This window comes from Callorhinus ursinus, unplaced genomic scaffold (assembly GCF_003265705.2).
Source record: "Callorhinus ursinus isolate GAN/ISIS: 27379988/994484 unplaced genomic scaffold, GSC_fseal_2.0 scaffold10, whole genome shotgun sequence".
Classification (NCBI taxonomy): Eukaryota; Metazoa; Chordata; class Mammalia; order Carnivora; family Otariidae; genus Callorhinus; species Callorhinus ursinus.
The window spans coordinates 76,138,241-76,155,905 of NW_027397072.1; the positions used below are offsets into that span (position 1 = coordinate 76,138,241).

The window sequence follows — 17,665 nt, forward strand, 5'->3', positions numbered from 1 at the left end:
ATTATATATGTCACATCAGTTATAGACAATTCTGCAGATGATAATCTATTAAAGTAGTTCAAAGAGAGTCCCACAGGAACCTCTTTTGAAATCGCTGATTTCAACTTACTAAAGATATGGGTGTGCACTGTAAGTGGAAACATTTCTATTCATATGCAGATGAATTTCATTCTAGCTCGGAAACATTTGGAAAATTGACATAGCACGTGACTTCAAGCTATTAAATGTTACTGATACCATCTTAGAAAAACAATGACTTTCAACATGTGACAGTCTGTCTCAAGTCAAAAATGGACAGTGATGTGTAAGACAATCAAATTATATAACAGAAATTTCTGTTACTATTGTGGAATAGGCTGTTTCTTCCCCAGTCAGTGGATGTTTCTGAGATTATAACATTCAATATTAATTTAAAGGGAGCTCTTTCTCCACGGCACTTGGGCAGAGTGCCTGTCTGCACCTAAGACTGAGGGTCTTTGAAAATATGCTGAAACTCCTGTTGTCAAGAGTGCTGGAATCACATGGACTGCAAGTAGTTTATGAAGTCTTTTTTTTTTTTTCTGAAATTATGTCCCACATTCTTTTTTTTAAAAGATTTTATTTATTTGACAGAGAGATAGAGCACAAGTAGGGGGAGCAGCAGAGGGAGAGGGAGAAGCAGGCTCCCTGCAGAGCAGGGAGCCTGATGTGGGGCTCGATCCCAGGACCCTGGAATCATGACGTGAGCCGAAGGCAGACACCTAACGACTGAGCCACCCAGGCGCCCCAAGTAGTTTATGAAGTCTTATTACTTCATTGTGCAGTGATCAGGTAGTTTGCTTTCCACTCAGATACCACTCGTCAATTTTGGTGTTCTTGGGTTTCGTAAGTGTGCTTATTTGAAGCTGGGTGTATGGTTTATTAGAGTGAACATATTTTGTAATGGAAATGGAAGAACACAGAAATGACTTTCTTGATCAATGACAGTTAAGCTTACTCCAGATCGAACTTGGCTAGCAGGTACACAAATTCATAGGATCGAGAAGGTTTCTTAAAAGCTATTTCCCCTTGGAAATGATCTTTCAGTATTACCAATTCATGAAGTTTTGGCCTGCTTATTGATAGAATATATCCTTAAATTTACATGTTCTTCAAAAAGTTATACTGGGCGCCTGGGTGGCTCAGGTGTTAAGCGTCTGCCTTCGGCTCAGTTCGCGATCTCAGGGTCCTGGGATCGAGTCCCACATAGGGCTCCCTGCTCAGTGGGGAGTCTGCTTCTCCCTCTACCCTTCCCACTCACTTTCTCTCTCACAGATAAATAAAATCTTTTAAAAAAAAAAAGTTATATTCAGTGGGGCGCCTGGGTTGCTCAGTTGTTAGGCGTCTGCCTTCGCCTCAGGTCATGATCACAGGGTCCTGGGATTCAGCGGGAAGCCTGCTTCTCCCTCTCACACTCCCCCTGCTTGTGTTCCCTTTCGCTGTGTTTGTCAAATAAATAAAATCTTAAAAAAGTTATACTCAAAATAAATATGTCAGAATCATCAGAGGTGCAGATTACTGTATGCAGATTACTGTACCCCATTCCAGACCCACTGATTCAGGATCTCTGGGTGTGGGGACTCAGGAATGTGCATTTTGTTTTATTTTTTCAAAGATTTTATTTATTGGACAGAGGCAGCAAGATGATATAAGCAGAAACTTATAAATGCTGAAATAAGTATACACTAAACATATTAGAGAATGGTAGAATATTTTTTATTTTAAAAAATACTGTATGTAATTACACAACTTTTTCCCCTCTTAAAAGACTTAAAAGTATCCAGAGACTTGCACTAATACAACAAATGCCACTTTTCCTTTAACAAATACACATCTTAGCTTCCTTCACTTGCTACCATTATAGCTAATTAATAAAATAAACTTACTTGTATTTGGGAAAGAAGAAATAAGTACACTATAGGTGAATTAGGTTCAAGAATCAAACTCAATTTGTTTCCAAGACTTGGAAGAACTTCTTTTATATTGTTCCAGTTCCTAAAACAAAAATATGTTACTTAAGAAAAAAACTTAAAAATTAAACTAGGCACCTTAAAACTGCCTTAGCATTTTTTAGGTATGACAGTACATCCTTTATGGTATTATCATCCTCAAAATTTCTTGACAATTATTCTGTAAATTCTTATAATTAGGATTTATTTTCTAGAAATGTAGTCTTCAGAGTTGCTGTGTAGCCTAAATAACACTTAGAAATGCACTTATTAAAGATAAAATTATATAATACATATATGTACAAATTCTTTTAACTCTTAAAATACATTTGTCATGCTTTATTTAAAAGTGATATTTTTGTTTCCTGTTCAACTCTTGCCAAAACTGGGTTGAAGTTGTCAAATTATCAGTATTTAAAATGTATATATTCTTTTGACCCAGTGATTGTGCCTTTCAAAATGTGTCTCATAGAGTAATAGAGAAGAGCGCAAGGATATAAATAGAAGGATATTCACTGTGTATCCCAGGGCAGGACTGGAAACAACTTGGCTGTCTCTCAGTAAGGACATTATTAAAGACATCAGCGCTCGTTCACAAGGGGTTCATGGGCAGCCAGCAGAAATAGCGGGATATGTGCCACAAGAAGAAAAAGGGTGGAGAAAGGACGGGATGACTCCCACTTTCTATTTTATAGACTTCTATATCTTTTGAGGGTTGTTTTTCATAATGAGTATATGTTACTTTTACAATTCATAAATTCTAACATGGGTGGAAACCCTGCATGAGATGATTCATATACAAAGGGATTATCAAAGGGGATTACCTCCTGGCTTCTTACATGTTGTTCAGTATATCAATAACTGTACAAAGTATATTATTTCAGATAAGCAGAAAGTGGTTACTCTGCAAGATAAGGCAATCACTGTTCTTTGGTTAACGTAACAAGTTCACAGTTGCTATGAAAAGAAAATTCCATTCTCATTTTCTGAAAAATTGTGGATTGTCTATATCTATACTCAAGTTACTTAAGTTTAAATGTTAGAAGTTTTAAAACTGAAGACAGACTTTGGAAGAGTTTTTATGTAATAACTCCAAAGTAGTCTTTCCAGATTGGAAATGAAGTTAATTCAGTTCACCAGTCATCTGCCACATAGGGTTTCAAAGACTATTAAGTCATAAAGAATAAACAGTAGTTATCTTTTAATTGGAAGCACTGTATTATTTTTACCAATGATAAGGGTGAGGACATTGCTTTGAGAGTCTTTGCTAAAGATATCTCCCTTCTGCAGAGAGCAAACTGAGAGAAGAACAGGGCTGGTCACACAGGCCATGTCACAAAGAATGAGTGATGTGATACCGAACTCACCACGACCACTAAACCTTCAATACTCCTGTCGTGGTTAGTCAAAATAATATGATTTAATTCTCTAAAGGAAAAGCAAGCAAGAGGATTTTCTTTTTCTTTTTTTTAAACATTTTATTTATTTGACAGAGCACAAGCAGAGGGAGAAGCAGGCTCCCCGCTGAGCAAGGAGCCCGATGCAGGACTCAATCCCAGGACCCTGGGATCACGACCCAAGCTGAAGGCAGATGCTTAACCGACTGAGCCACCCAGGCATCCCAAGAGGATTTTCTTTACACTGTAATTCTTCATGATTGCTTTAGAGAGCCATTTTAAAAGTGAATGCAAAACGAAGAAAGGTTTCCACCTTGCCTCTTAAGAACTTCTAAAGTTTTCGATCGTAGGTGGACCACAGTCTTAAAACACTTGAAACAGCATCTTCGATAAAGGACGGTAAGAACATTTTTCCCTAAACATGTAAATCAGTGTGTGTTGTGTTTAAATTATAGGCTTAGGGATTATAGACAAGTTGATTTTTGAAAACAAATTCAAAATAGGTATGTGTGGCTGGCCAAGAAGAGCTTAAAAATATTGTTTACCCAAACCTTTTCCTTGTTCTTTTTTTTTTTTTCTTTCTTTGGCAATAAAAATATAGAAAAGAGGTAGAAGCGTTCACTAAGTGCTTTCTATATACGTATGTCCCCTTAAAATCAGGAATGCTTTAAACCTAGAGGGCTTTTTAAATTTTGGGAGCAACCTAAGTGTCCACTGATAGATGAAGGGATAAAAAAAGATGTGGTATATACACACAATGGAATATTACTCAGCCATAAAAATGAGATCTTGCCACTTGCAACAACATGAATGAATTTATAGGGTGTTAGGCTGAGTGAAATAAGTCAGAGACAGTTACCATATGATTTCACTCATGTGTAATTTAAGAAACAAATGAGGAAAGGAAAAAAAAACAGATTCAACTTTAGAGAAAAACTGATAGTCATCAGAGGGGAGGTGGGTGGGAGGATGGGTAAAATGGGTGACGGGGAATACGAGTACACTTCTAATGAGCACTGAGTAATGCAGAGAATTGGTGAACTGCTATATTGTACACCTGAAACTGTATGTGAACTACACTGGAATTTTTTTAAAAGGAGAATAAAAAAAAAAAAAACTAGAGGGCTTTTAAAAGCAAAAACTGAGGCAGTATTTTTTTTAAATTCAATTAACATGTAATGTATTATTTGCTTCAAGGGTACAGGTCTGTGATTCATCAGTCTTATATAATACCCAGTGCTCATTACAACACATACCTTCCCCAGTGTCCATCACCCAGTACCCCATCCCTCCACCCCTCTCCCCTCCAGAAAACCTCAGTTTGTTTCCTATGATTAAGAGTCTCTTACGGTTTGTCTCCCTCTCTGGTTTCATCTTGTTTCATATTTTTCCTCTCTCCCCACTATGATCCCCTGCCTTGTTTCTTAAATTCCACATATCAGTGAGATCATATGATAATTGTCTTTCTCTGATTGGCTGATTTCGCTCAGCATAATACCTTCCAGTTCCATCCATGTCGTTGCAAATGGCAAGATTTCAATTTTTTGATGGCTGCATAATATTCCATTGTGTATATATACCACATCTTCTTTATCCATTCATCTGTTGATGGACATCTTGGCTCTTTCCACAGTTTGGCTATTGTGGATATTGCTGCTATAAACATTGGGGTGCAGCTGCCCCTTCGGATCCCTACATTTGTATCTTTGGGATAAATACCCAGGAGTGCAATTGCTGGGTCGTAGGGTAGCTCTATTTTCAACTTTTTGAGGAACCTCATACTATTTTCGAGAGTGGTTGCACCAGCTTGCATTCCCACCAACATTGTAGAAGGGTTCCCCTTTCTCCACATCCTCGCCAACATCTGTCATTCCCTGACTTGTTAATTTTAGCCATTCTGACTGGTGTGAGGTGGTAACTCATTGAGGTTTTGATTTGTAGTTCCCTGGTGTCGAGTGATGTTGAGCACTTTTTCATGTGTCTGTTGGCCATTTGGATGTCTTGTCTGCAGAAATGTTTTTCATGTCTTCTGCCCATTTCTTGGATTATTTGTTCTTTGGGTGTTGAGTTTGATAAATTCTTTATAGATTTTGGATACTAGCCCTTTATCTTCCATGTCGTTTGCAAGTATCTTCTCCCATTCTGTCAGCTGTCTTTTGGTTTTGTTGACTGTTTCCTTTGCTGTGCAAAAGCTTTTTATCTTGATGAAGTCCCAGTAAGTTCATTTTTGCCCTTGCTTCCCTTGCCTTTGGAAATGTGTCTAGCCAGAAGTTGCTGCAGCCGAGGTGGAAGAGGTTGCTGCCTGTGTTCTCCTCAAGGATTTTGAGGGACTCATGTCTCACATTTAGGTCTTTCACTCATTTTAAGTCTATTTTTGTGTATGGTGTAAAGAAATGGTCCAGTTTCATTCTTCTGCATGTGGCTGTCCAATTTTCCCAACACCGTTTGTTGAAGAGACTTTTTTCCATTGGATATTTCCTGCTTTGTCGAAGATAAGTTGACCATAGAGTTGAGGGTCCATTTCTGGGCTCTCTGTTCTGTTCCATTGATCTGTGTGTCTGTTTTTGTGCCAGTACCATCCTATCTTGACGATGACAGCTTTGTAATAGAGCTTGAAGTCCAGAATTGTGATGTCACCAGTTTTGCTTTTCTTTTTCAACATTCCTCTGGCTGTTAGGGGTCTTTTCTGGTTCCATACAAATTTTAGAATTATTTGTTCCAGTTTTGTGAAAAAAAATTTATGGTATTTTTTTTGATAGGGACTTCATTGAATGTGTAGATTGCTCTAACTAGCCATAGACATTTTCACAATATTTGTTCTTCCAATCCATGAGCATGAACGTTTTCCATTTCTTTGTGTCTTCCTCAGTTTCTTTCATTAGTGTTCTATAGTTTCCTGAGTACAGATCCTTTGCCTCTTTGGTTAGGTTTATTCCTAGGTGTCTTATAGTTTTGGGTGCAGTTGTAAGTGGGATCAACTCCTTAATTTCTCTTTCTTCTGTCTCATTGTTCTGTGCATTGATTTTATATCCTGCCACTTTGCTGAATTCATATATGAGTTCTGGCAATTTTGGGGTGGAGTCTTTTGGGTTTTCCACATAGAGTATAAAGAGTAGAGCAGACATCAGTGAAATAGAAACCAAAAGAACGGTAGAACAGATCAACGAAACTAAGAGCTAGTTTTTTGAAAGAACTAATAAGATTGATAAAACCCTGGCCAGACTTATCAAAAAGAATAGAGAAAGGACCCAAATAAATAAAATCATGAATGAAAGAGAAGAGATCACAACCAAACCAAAGAAATACAATTATAAGAACATATTATGAGCAACTATATGCCAACAAATTAGGCAATCTGGAAGAAATGGATGCATTCCTACTAAAGACATAAAAACTACCAAAACTGAAGAAAGGAAGAAATAGAAAATAGAAATAGAAAAATTGAAGCAGTAATCAAAAATCTTCCAGCAAACAAGAGTCCAGGGCCATGTGGCTTCCCAGGGGAATTCTACCAAACATTTAAAGAAGAATTCATACCTATTCTTCTGAAGCTGTTTCAAAAAATCGAAATGTAAAGAAAACTTCCAAACTCTTTCTATGAGGCCAGTATTACCTTGATCTAAACCAAAGACCCCACCAAAAAGGAAAATTACAGACTAATATCCCTGATGAACATGGATGCAAAAATTCTCACCAAGATACTAGCCAATAGGATCCAACAGTACATTAAAAGGATTATTCACCACGTCCAAGTGGGATTTATTCCTGGGCTGCAAGGGTGGTTCAACATCTGCAAATGAATCAATGTGATACACTACATAAGTAAAAGAAAGGACAAGAACCATATGATCCTCTCAATAGATGCAGAAAAAGCATTTGACAAAGTACAGTATCCTTTCTTGATTAAACTCTTCACACTGTAGGGATAGAGGGTACATACCTCAACATCATAAAAGCCATCTATGAAAAACCCACAGCGAATATCCTTCTCAATGGGGAAAAGCTGAGAGCTTTTCCCCTAAGGTCAGGGATACGTCAGGGATGTCCACTGCTGTTCAACATAGTCCTAGAAGTCCTAGCCTCAGCAATCAGACAACAAAAAGAAATAAAAGGCATCCGAATTGGCAAAGTAGTAGTCAACCTCTCACTTTCTGCCGATAACCAAGATACTCTATGAGGAAGTATTTTCTGGTGTCCATGTGAAGTCTGGCAAAAAAAAGAACTGAGTAGAGAAGAGAGAGCTAATTAAGCAAAGACAGTCTTCAGGAAAGGTGAAAGGGGCCTTAAGGCTGATCCTTAAACATGTGAGGACTGATTTCAGTCCCCTGTGAGGATCTACACGCAGCTGTGGAGATGGGGAGCAAGGAGTCTGGACAACTATAAATGACACATTTTACTACCAAGGACTTTAAAATAGGTGTTATAGAATTTGGAGGGGGCTTGGTGCCTCCATGGCACCAGCAGAATTAATAGAAATGTGGTTCAAACACAGTTCTTCTGGGGCCCAGGGATGGACACATCCTTCTTGCCTAATGATTCTATATGACCTGAGCCTTTTCAGTGGCTCCAGAGTTGGAGGAACCGAATGGAACTCATGAGTGAGCCTCTTCACCTTAGAAGTGACATGCTCTAATTTCACTGCCAAAGCTTAAACGCCCCAAACTTTGTTTTTGTTTTTTTTCCCCTGATGATTATTTAAGCCACTAATAATGGGGCTTGAAGATGGGGAGGGAATCGAGAGGGGGGGATCACATGTGGTCTCAGACTCAGGCAAGCCCTCCACTCATATGCAACTATTATATTTAAATGAAACAGGACGTCCTCTGTCCTCCCAAGAAGCACCAGAATCCAAAGTATCTGGGTTAAAGGTATGCAGACAAATGGCACACAGAATGGGCTTCTCTAAGCATTTACAGATTTTTAAGTAAGGACACACTTTTATGTAATTATGGAAGTGTGTTATGTGGCAATAATGATATTAAGAGATCAAAAAGAGGGGCACCTGGGTGGCTCAGTTGGTTAAGAGGCTGCCTTCAGCTCAAATCATGATTCCAGGACTCCAGCCCCGTGTCGGGGTCCCTGCTCAGTGGGGAGTCTCTTTCTCCCTCTTCCTCTACCCCTGCTCACTCTCTCTGTCTTCTCTCTCTCAAATAAATAAATAAATAATTTAAAAAAGCAATGTGAAGAGCTATAGACAACTGGCTAGATTTTCACATAATGCAGATGAATTCTTTCATAGGCTGTGTTAATAGTGAAGAATGGTAGTTATTGTGGGGTTGCTTTCCAGTTCCGCTCCAAATTCCTACAGTTTTAGGTCAGTAAGGGAAGACGGATTTGAATGTGAAAAGTCACGATGCTGAAAAACACCCCAGCCCTTTCATAATACCTGTGTATGTAAGTGTAATAAAAAGGGTCACTATGCAATATAAACACATACTCTTATCAAACAATGGCAGTCATTGACTCCTCGGTAAATATTAATTCAGGGATGGCTTCCAACTAATCTTTAGCTAAGCTGCACACATAATAAAGGTTATGTGAGGCCATCTATTTCTACAACACGCCTCTCACTTTGCTACAGCAACAAAACCCTCTAAATATTCATGACATAGTTTTCAAAAGTCTTCTGGACTGTGTTTAAATAGGATGTTTTGTTTTCTTATTTTAGGGCCCCTGAAGGTGAAAGGCTAGTGCTGAGAAAAATATCCTAGTTCCTGCTCCCGTGGATGGCTGTGTTCAGGTTACCCTTGCAGCAGTGTGACGGCCCAAGTGACACAGCTCTACAAATCCCACCCCAGAGGCTGTCGGGGCATTCAATTTATAGTGCTTGCTGTAAATTTGGGTTCTGCACATTGTCTAGTTTTAGAGATCCGGGAAAATTTTAAGTATCAGGTCATGATGAATTTGCCAGCTTTTGCATTCTTACATCAGACTTACTCTATCACAAATGGCACTAGCTGGGCATATGTGGAACACAGTCTCCATTTTTAACCATTCTCCTGAGAGATCCTGTGTTTGCACACTTTCAGACTGGGTAGTCCTGAATTTTTCAGGTACAAGAAGAGTTTAAGTATGTCTGAATAGTCTAACAAAAAACAAAACCATTTAAATAATCCCACAGACAAAAGAATATTGTGAAATGGTCTCCCTAGCACCAAGGTAAGAACTACCCATCTTCAACATAAAGTAAACTGGAAAACCCAAAGAGGATATGTGAACATTATGTCATCTCTGGGTGGTGGAATGATTTAAAGTCCTTCTTCATGCACATCAGAATTTTTTTTTTATATAGTAAAGATGTATTATTTCAGTTTTTTTTTTAAGATTTTATTTTTAATCTCTACACCCAGCATGGGGCTCGAACTCATGACTGCAAATACCAAGAGTTGCACATTCTACCAACCGAGCCAGCCAGGTGCGCCCCTTCAATAATTTTGAAAGTAAAAAAAAAATTAAATACATTGAGAAAAATCTATGGAATTCTAGAGGTATTTTGTGATAAAACTCAAGATGAGATAAAATAAATGTTGAGGATACTACCTGATCCTTCTGAATTCTCATTTCATCAACTTCACTTTCAGCGTACTGAGGGTCTCTTGCAGGGTCCTTGGTATCTTTCAGCATGTCGATACTCTGAAATTACAGTTCAAGTCATTTCATGCCCGTACCCCCAAACAGTCAACAACTACCATCTGCCTCAGCCAGACTCTCTATGGTCTTTTGAGGTTTTATCATCACTGCTGAGGCCCATTTCAGATAGCACCAGGCCCGCTCCCTCCCTCTCTGTCCAGCTGCTGTCTCCCACTTTGCCAATAGCCTGGGAGCTGAATTTGAAGAGCTGTGTCTTGCTCATCTTTTAAAACCCACAGTGCCTTGTGTACAATAGATTTTTGGCACACAATTTTTGAGCATGCCAGAATAGAAAACAAAGTAATCATAATAGGCTCATTGGAACATTTCCTAATAACAGCTGAATAATGCTAAACATTCTTGCTTTAAAAGAATTAGAAATCTTTACCTTTGGTGGAAAGACCCTTTCATACACTTTTTTCCACAACTCCATTGGTGAATGGGCATGAAGCTTTCCAATGTCATTATCAGGAACAGGAGGAGATCCTAAAATTGGAAATTGTACACCAAATGACTGCACTGATTAAAACTTGACAAACTGTCTCAATAAAACAGATAACACTTAGAAAGATACAAATCCTAGATCATTCATTTCCCTTCTCCCTAATATAGCCACTCTTAAAATTTACCCCAGCCCAGTGTAGCAAGGCCACAGGTTCTAGCACCAGAGGAAGAGGAGACAGAGTAATGAGTCAGTTGTGATACTCTTTCCTCATACTTACATTGCCACCCGGTGAAAATAGCAGGTTTGATATTCTCATGTGTTTATGAATTTGTAAGGAAACACTCTTACGTGCTACTCACTAAAGTGCAAATTGGGACAACTAATTCAGAGGGGAATGTGGCACTACTAACTGCCATGCAAATATGGAAAAAGGTTATATGCTCTTACCCAGAAACCCCAATTTTTGGTGTTTAATCTGGAAACACCTGCACACAGGTATTAATGATTTCACACTGCAGCATCATTTCATTTGTATTAGTGAAAAACTGGCCACAACTAAACTGTCCATCAGTAAGCTGTAGTGAACTAAATTACTATGCACAGCCATGCTCTGTAACCCTGCAGCAGTCAAAATACCAAATAGAACTAGCTGCAGCATTAATATGGAAAAACCGCCAAGACGTATTGAGTAGAAAGGGAAACTTTCAAAACAATAGCTATAGAATGAGACAATTATGTTCAAACAAGTAGTTTTTTCTATATCGCATTCACATGTATAGAAAATAGTCTGGAAATCTTATATGTACTATTTTAACATTTTATAATGAGAATGTCTTTATGTACTGATTGTGTACTTTAATATGAAAATTAATTTGAAAAAATGCCACGTCCTGGCAATTTGTCTATAATCTGAGATTTCTCATTCTTTCTATTCTAGCATTTACAATGTTGATCTTTCAGGACCTCCTTATCACTCTGGTGGGAAAGACAGTGATGCAATCCACCAATCTTATTCAGCTCTCCCAAGTTTTTTACTTGTCCTCGTTTGTGTGTGTCTGTGTGTATTAACTTCTATACAATTTTATCACTTTGTAGGTAAATGTATCCACCATCAAGATACTGCACAGTGCCATTGTCTCAAGGATCCCTTGCCTTGCCCTTTTATACCCACACCACCTCTTCCCAATTTCCCCTCCTACTTCCCTGTGTACGGTCCTGTCCCTAACCTCTGATAACTATTAATCTTTCCTCCACTTCTGAAATATTTTCATCACAAAAATTTTACATAAATAGAATCGTAGCATATATAACCTTTTCTGATTGGCTTTTTTTTTCACTCAGTATAATTCCTTGGTGATCTTCATCCAAGTTACTGTGTGTTATCAATAGTTTGTTCCGTTTTATTGCTGAGTAGTATTCTATGGTATGGATGTACCATACCATAGTAGAGAGTTTTAAACAACATCTCATTGTTTCTAGTTTGGGGCTATTACAAATGAAGCCACCGCGAACATTTGTGTACAGATTTTTATGTGAACATAAGTTTTAATTTCTAAGATAAATGTCCAATAATGCAATTTCTAGGTCATATGGTAGTACATGTTTAGTTTTATAAAAAGCTGTCAAACTGTGTTCAAGAGTGGCTGTATCATTTTACATTCCTACCAGCAATGTAGGAGTATCCAGTTTCTCCATATTCTTGTCAGCATTTGGTGTTGTCACTTTTTTTGGTTAGCTATTCTGATGAACTCATTGTGGTTTCCATTTGCATTTCCCTAATGATTAGAGATATTAACCATCTTTTCATATGCTTATTTTCCATTTGTATATCCTCTTTGGTGAAATGTCTGCTCATGTATTTTGCCTATTTTCTAACAGGATTTTTTTACTGTTAAGTTCTTTATATATTCTAGATAATAGTCCTTTGTCAGATATGCAGTTGAAAATATTTTCTCCCAGCATGTAGTATGTCTTTTTATCCTTTTCAAATGGACTTTCAAGAGCAAAAGTTTTTAATTTTGATGAGGTCTAAGCTCCATGATTTTTAATTTCAGTTTCTCATTCCTTTTTTGACGTCCAACTACTTACAGGGGCATTATCTATCAGTATACACAGTGATTCTCATAGCTAATGAAATTAAGTCGGTGTTAATTATAAAAACCAGTCTTTGGGATCACTCATTAACCACCTCTATTCTTTTCATTCCAATTCAATCTGTAATCTCATTACAAAGATCTACATTTGAAGTCCAGTCAACTTTAGCATGTAAGAGTAATGATGGACGGGAAATAAAAAAAACTATCTACTAGAGCGTTAAAACCAAACTTTGTTAGTCCCCGAGTAGAAAGAGTTGCTAGGCCCCAAAAAGATAAGGAGCTTGATTATATAAACCCTTAAAATTCTTTTTGCTTCATGAGCCTAAAAGTCTGTAAGTTTAGGAAATACATCCCATTATCTGAAGCAAACTATTTTCATAATGAAGAATTAAAGCATACATAATTAGTACAACTGTTCTTTTTTGGTTTATTCCATCACACTTGAATCTTGTATTTTTCATCACTGCCCATGATATATAGCTTTCACTTTCCTGACCACTCTGTGCTTCTGGTTTTCTTCTAAACCCAACAAGCTAAAATTTAAAAGTACCTGGAAATCAGTGAGGGAAAGGAAATACGTGCAAAATTTTTTAGTGAAATAGAGATCCGAAATCTGTCTCTTATGTGGCAACATTCCTTCCATCACAAATATGTCAATGTGATGCATGTTGCATCAATACTGTGTATACAAAGAAATACATAAGAAATAACAGCAATGATAATGAAATCAGAAATGGTATGTTGGAGATGGAGTGAACACGGGATAGGGTGAAATCAATAAGCAATTAAAAAATTGAACAATCTTAATAAGTTCACCAACCTATTTGACTTAAAGAATCCAATCCTGCTGTGATAAACAGTGGTTTATTCTGATCCACACATATTGATTTGCTACATGGATAAGAAAAAAAGAGTCTAATTTAGTTTAGCAATCGAATATCCTGCCATGCTCTACTGTAAATACAAGAGCCAAGTTTTACATGTAGCCACTGGTGAAAGAGCACTGTCCCCAAATGAATGAGTGAATATCTATTTAAGCTTTTTCAAAAATTAAAGTCTGGCATTAATAAAGTATTTTATAGGGAAAAAAAGTGACAGACCCAAATTACTTTAAATGAAAACCAGGAAAAGTAGCAAGATTAAGAAAAATATACATACTACAATGATCAATTTCTAATCAATATAAGAAAATGATAATACAGGGAAAGCTACTAACATGAGAGAAGTCAAAGAAATCAGTGAAATAGCTGTAATAGTATTTTATTCTAGTCTCAGACTGTTATATAACATTTTAGTTATAAAATTTGAGAAATATTTAAATACAAGAAACAGGAAATACTATGAAACTATTTCCCTAAGAATAACCATTTGGGGGCACTTTCTTATGAACAAACAATAATTAGATGAGAACAATAATCAGATGAGATTATTATTGGCAAAAAAAAGATAGTTTATCAGTACCTTTTGTCAATACCAAATGCTAACTGGTTGATAACTCCACGTATTTTTAGTAATAGAGCTTCTGATTTACTGGTAAACTAAAAAAAAAGATCAGAATAAGTTATATACTCTGCTTTTATAAATCACAGAAACAGGTAAAATAAATAATGCCTTTGAACAAGTACAAATTGCAGACAGAATTATTACTTATTTGCCCATAGAACTATTCTTCTGAGCAGACAGAAACCTGAATAAAGGAAAATTATCTCATATTTGTTTTAGCTCATTCTTCGAACTTCATTGAGTGCATGATATTAAAGGGACGTGTGTATGCACTAATCATTTCAGCTGCTCCCACATATGGAACATAATTACTTCCCAAAAGCAGTCTGGCTGGTAGAAAATAGGAGGTATATATCATAAATAACTTTTCCATCCACGAACATATTACTGTCTTCCAAAAAGCCAGCAGGGAAGCTACAGACTAGTCCAACAATACTGATACTCATTAAAAAGATCTTTTAACTTCTCTTCAGAATTGCCCTTGAGCTTGCAAAGTAGCTACTAAGCATTCTCAGTGGTGGTATGTAAGGAGGGTGACCATAACCAGACTTCAGGGAATGAAAGGGGGTGGGTACTATTAATAATTAAGCTGAGACCTCAGGTGAACATCAGGACACGTGATTACCCCACAAATCTTTTAAGACTAGATTTGATTTTTGGAAATATCAAAAGTTTCTCAGCCAAATCAGAATGGCTAAGATGTATAAAAGTGGGAAAAACAACCTTGAACCAAAATGAAAAGTAATTTTATAAGGCAAGTCAATTTTCAGGATAAGATTCATTCTGGATTAAGGACAGGTTCCCAGGCAAAGTATTTACTCATGTAAATATATAAAATTTAATACATTGACTTTTCAAAACAAACATTTTTAAAACTTTTGAACAAATTTAAAAATATAAAATAATTGAATTTTTAAAACACAACTTTATTACTATTATTATTTATGTTCCCTATGTGGAAAGGAAAATACCTCATCACAAATGTATTTTATAGAAGGGCATCAGCTGCCTTGAAACATCCTCCACAAATAGCTGTAGAGCTTCTGCTTGGATAAACTCAGTGGGAACTCATTATCTCCCAAAGCAACTCATTCCATTTTCAGATAATGGTAGTATTAGAAAGTTCTTTCTTATTTTGAGCTAAACTCTGCTCTATTGATTCCTTGTTCTTGACTCTGAGAGCGCAAAGAATATCTAATACCTGATCCTTTTTCCATGGAACAATCCTTCGAATATTTAGAGCATTACCACATTCTAGACGACAGAACATAATTTTATACTCCTCATATATCACATTTTTAAGTCTCATACCATCCTGGCAGCTCTCCACTGAATCTGGTCCTGCTTATCAGTGTTTTGTTTGTTTGTTTTAAGATTTTATTTGACAGAGCACAAGCAGGGGGAGCCACAGGCTCCCCGCTGAGCAGGGAGCCCAACGTGGAGTTCGATCTCAGGACCCTGGGATCATGACCTGAGCGGAAGGCAGACGCTTAACGGACTGAGCCACCCAGACTCCCCTATCAGTTCTATTTTTATTTTTATTAACTTCATTAGATTGCTCATAATAGTGAATCCATTTTCTTGTCTAAATTAGAAAGGCTCAACTAAAGGGCTAAAAAAAAAAAAAAAAACACTGTTGAGGGGCGCCTGGGTGGCTCAGTCCGTTAAGCGGCTGCCTTCGGCTCAGGTCATGATCCTGGAGTCTTGGGATCGAGCCCCACATCCGGCTCCCTGCTCAGCGGAGAGCCTGTTTCTCCCTTTCCATCTGCCTGCCACTCTGCCTACTTGTGCTCTCTCTCTCTGTCAAATAAATAAATAAAATCTTTAAAAAAAAAAAACTGTTGAGTATCCATCAACCTTGTCAGGCAGCCCCGAACTGTCTCTCTTGAACGGGGGGGCAGGGGAAAACCGGAAGTGAAATAGAAAGACGGGGCTTTGTAACTTTGGCTGCGCTCTTCTTGGTCTGGGAAGTTAGGACAACCTTTATGGTTCTCCTGGTCCAGAAGGGCTCCTCTAACTCAAACTCATCCCTCTAGCTTGCTGAAAGCTGAGATGAAGCCTTTCTCAAATCTATTCCCTAGAAGACCCTGATCTTGTAGGGCCTTCTAGACCTGCCTGAGTTGATCTAAAATTTGTATACATAAGACCAGACTAGACCCTGACTGATCATCAAATGTGATCTGTTCCTAAAGAAACATAGGGATTTCCCTCAGCTAAGTAACCAGAACTAACTGTGGGGCTTTATCTTGTGGTAAAAATAAGAAACTACAAGATTCATGGTCTTTGCTTCTATATCCTGGATACATTCATTTTAAACTCCCCATGTCTTTTTGAAACAGTAAAAAAAGTATTTCCAAAGCACTCTGTCAATTTAATATATAAGTAGATACAGTATAAATGTAAAAGGTACTGATTTTTAGAAAAACACAATGCAATTTATTTGGAGTATTCAGAAGTAAAAAAATTTAAATATAGATCATATTCATCACTTTTAGTCATAATATCCTAGCCATGAAGGCCAGGGACTAGACCGTGTTGTCTCCAGCTTCCTCTGAGCACTTTCATGTACCAGGAAAAAGAAACCATTCAAATGGGAAGATAGTATTTCTCTTAAATAAAAGTACTTTTATATTTTATTGCATTTAAGAATATCCTTTATCCTTTGTTCCTGCTGTGGAAGGTAAGGATAACAGTTATAAGCAACATTGATTAAGGAACACTTTGTTTCAGACCCTGTGGTGAGCACATCACCTTAATCTCCCACTTATCCTTACAACAACCCTATGAAGAAGGCACTGGTTTTGTCCATTTTACCCTGGAGGAGACTGGGGCTTGAGTGAGATGACATGGCCTGTCTGAGATCACACATCTGGTAAATGGCTGTCATGAGATTCGAACCCAGGCACCAGGACTCTCAAGTTCATGGTTTTAACTGCAACAAGTGTTTTTTTTTTTTTTTAAGTTTAAAAAAAGAACATATTGTTAAAGGGTTCCCCCCCCTTTTCTCTTAAGAGAAGACAGATTCTAATTCTTGAGGGGAAATTAAAATGAATAAATAGCCAGATTATCTCTTTAAGACTGGGGCTTGGGGGGGTGCCTGGGTGGCTCAGTTGAGCATCTGACTCTTGATTTTGGCTCGGGATATGATCTTCAGATCATGAGATCTAGCCCCAAGTCAGGCTCCATGCTCAGCAGGGAATCTGCTTGAGATTCTGACTGGGGTTTATGGACATAAGCAATTGGCTCTGAAGACATCTAGCAGAGTCCGTTCTAGAAATACATTATCAAACACTCTGTAACAAGAGGATTTGGGAGCAGCAGGAAAGGGAAGGAAGGGATTATGTGTACTAGTAAAAACATTAGTATTTATAACTGTGCATCAAATTGCTAATCTTTATAAATTTGGTGCTGTCCACTCAAGCCAAAGGATAGGAAATGTACGAACCATTAATGATGCTCCATGATAATGTGCAACAAATCGAAGGGTCTTGCATATAACCTTTCTCTTCTCAGAGTCAAAATCCTGAAGAAATATATTTTTAAAAAGAAAAAAGTTGAGAAAATTAAATATCTGTAGCAGGAAGGTGCAAATTACTAAGTGTAGAAATACATGATTTCTTTCTTTCT

General features: G+C 37.4%; 2 protein-coding genes across 6 annotated transcripts in view; one reads left to right on the plus strand and one right to left on the minus strand.

Moving 5' to 3' along the window:
• Positions 1–9,861, plus strand: part of ABCG5 (ATP binding cassette subfamily G member 5) — a 47,069-nt gene extending 37,208 nt beyond the window's left edge. For all 4 annotated transcript variants that reach the window (XM_073897782.1, XM_073897783.1, XM_025868756.2 and 1 more), the window contains 3 exons: positions 3,258–3,367; positions 3,461–3,763; positions 9,033–9,861. The gene's annotated coding sequence lies outside the window, so the exon portion shown is untranslated. The remainder of the gene's footprint in view (positions 1–3,257; positions 3,368–3,460; positions 3,764–9,032) is intronic.
• DYNC2LI1 (dynein cytoplasmic 2 light intermediate chain 1) overlaps positions 1–17,665 on the minus strand; it is a 42,871-nt gene that overhangs the window by 1,590 nt on the left and 23,616 nt on the right. Inside the window, exons 8-13 of one of the 2 annotated variants that reach the window (XM_073897785.1) lie at positions 17,484–17,561; positions 13,997–14,073; positions 13,356–13,426; positions 10,383–10,480; positions 9,905–9,997; positions 1,905–2,013 (exon numbers count right to left, since the gene is read on the minus strand). In XM_073897785.1, coding sequence (XP_073753886.1) covers positions 1,951–2,013; positions 9,905–9,997; positions 10,383–10,480; positions 13,356–13,426; positions 13,997–14,073; positions 17,484–17,561 — 480 coding nt within the window. In that variant the 3' untranslated portion in view covers positions 1,905–1,950. Of the gene's footprint in view, positions 1–1,712; positions 2,014–9,904; positions 9,998–10,382; positions 10,481–13,355; positions 13,427–13,996; positions 14,074–17,483; positions 17,562–17,665 lie in introns of those variants that run through there. The other variant, XM_025868757.2, reaches the window with a different exon arrangement.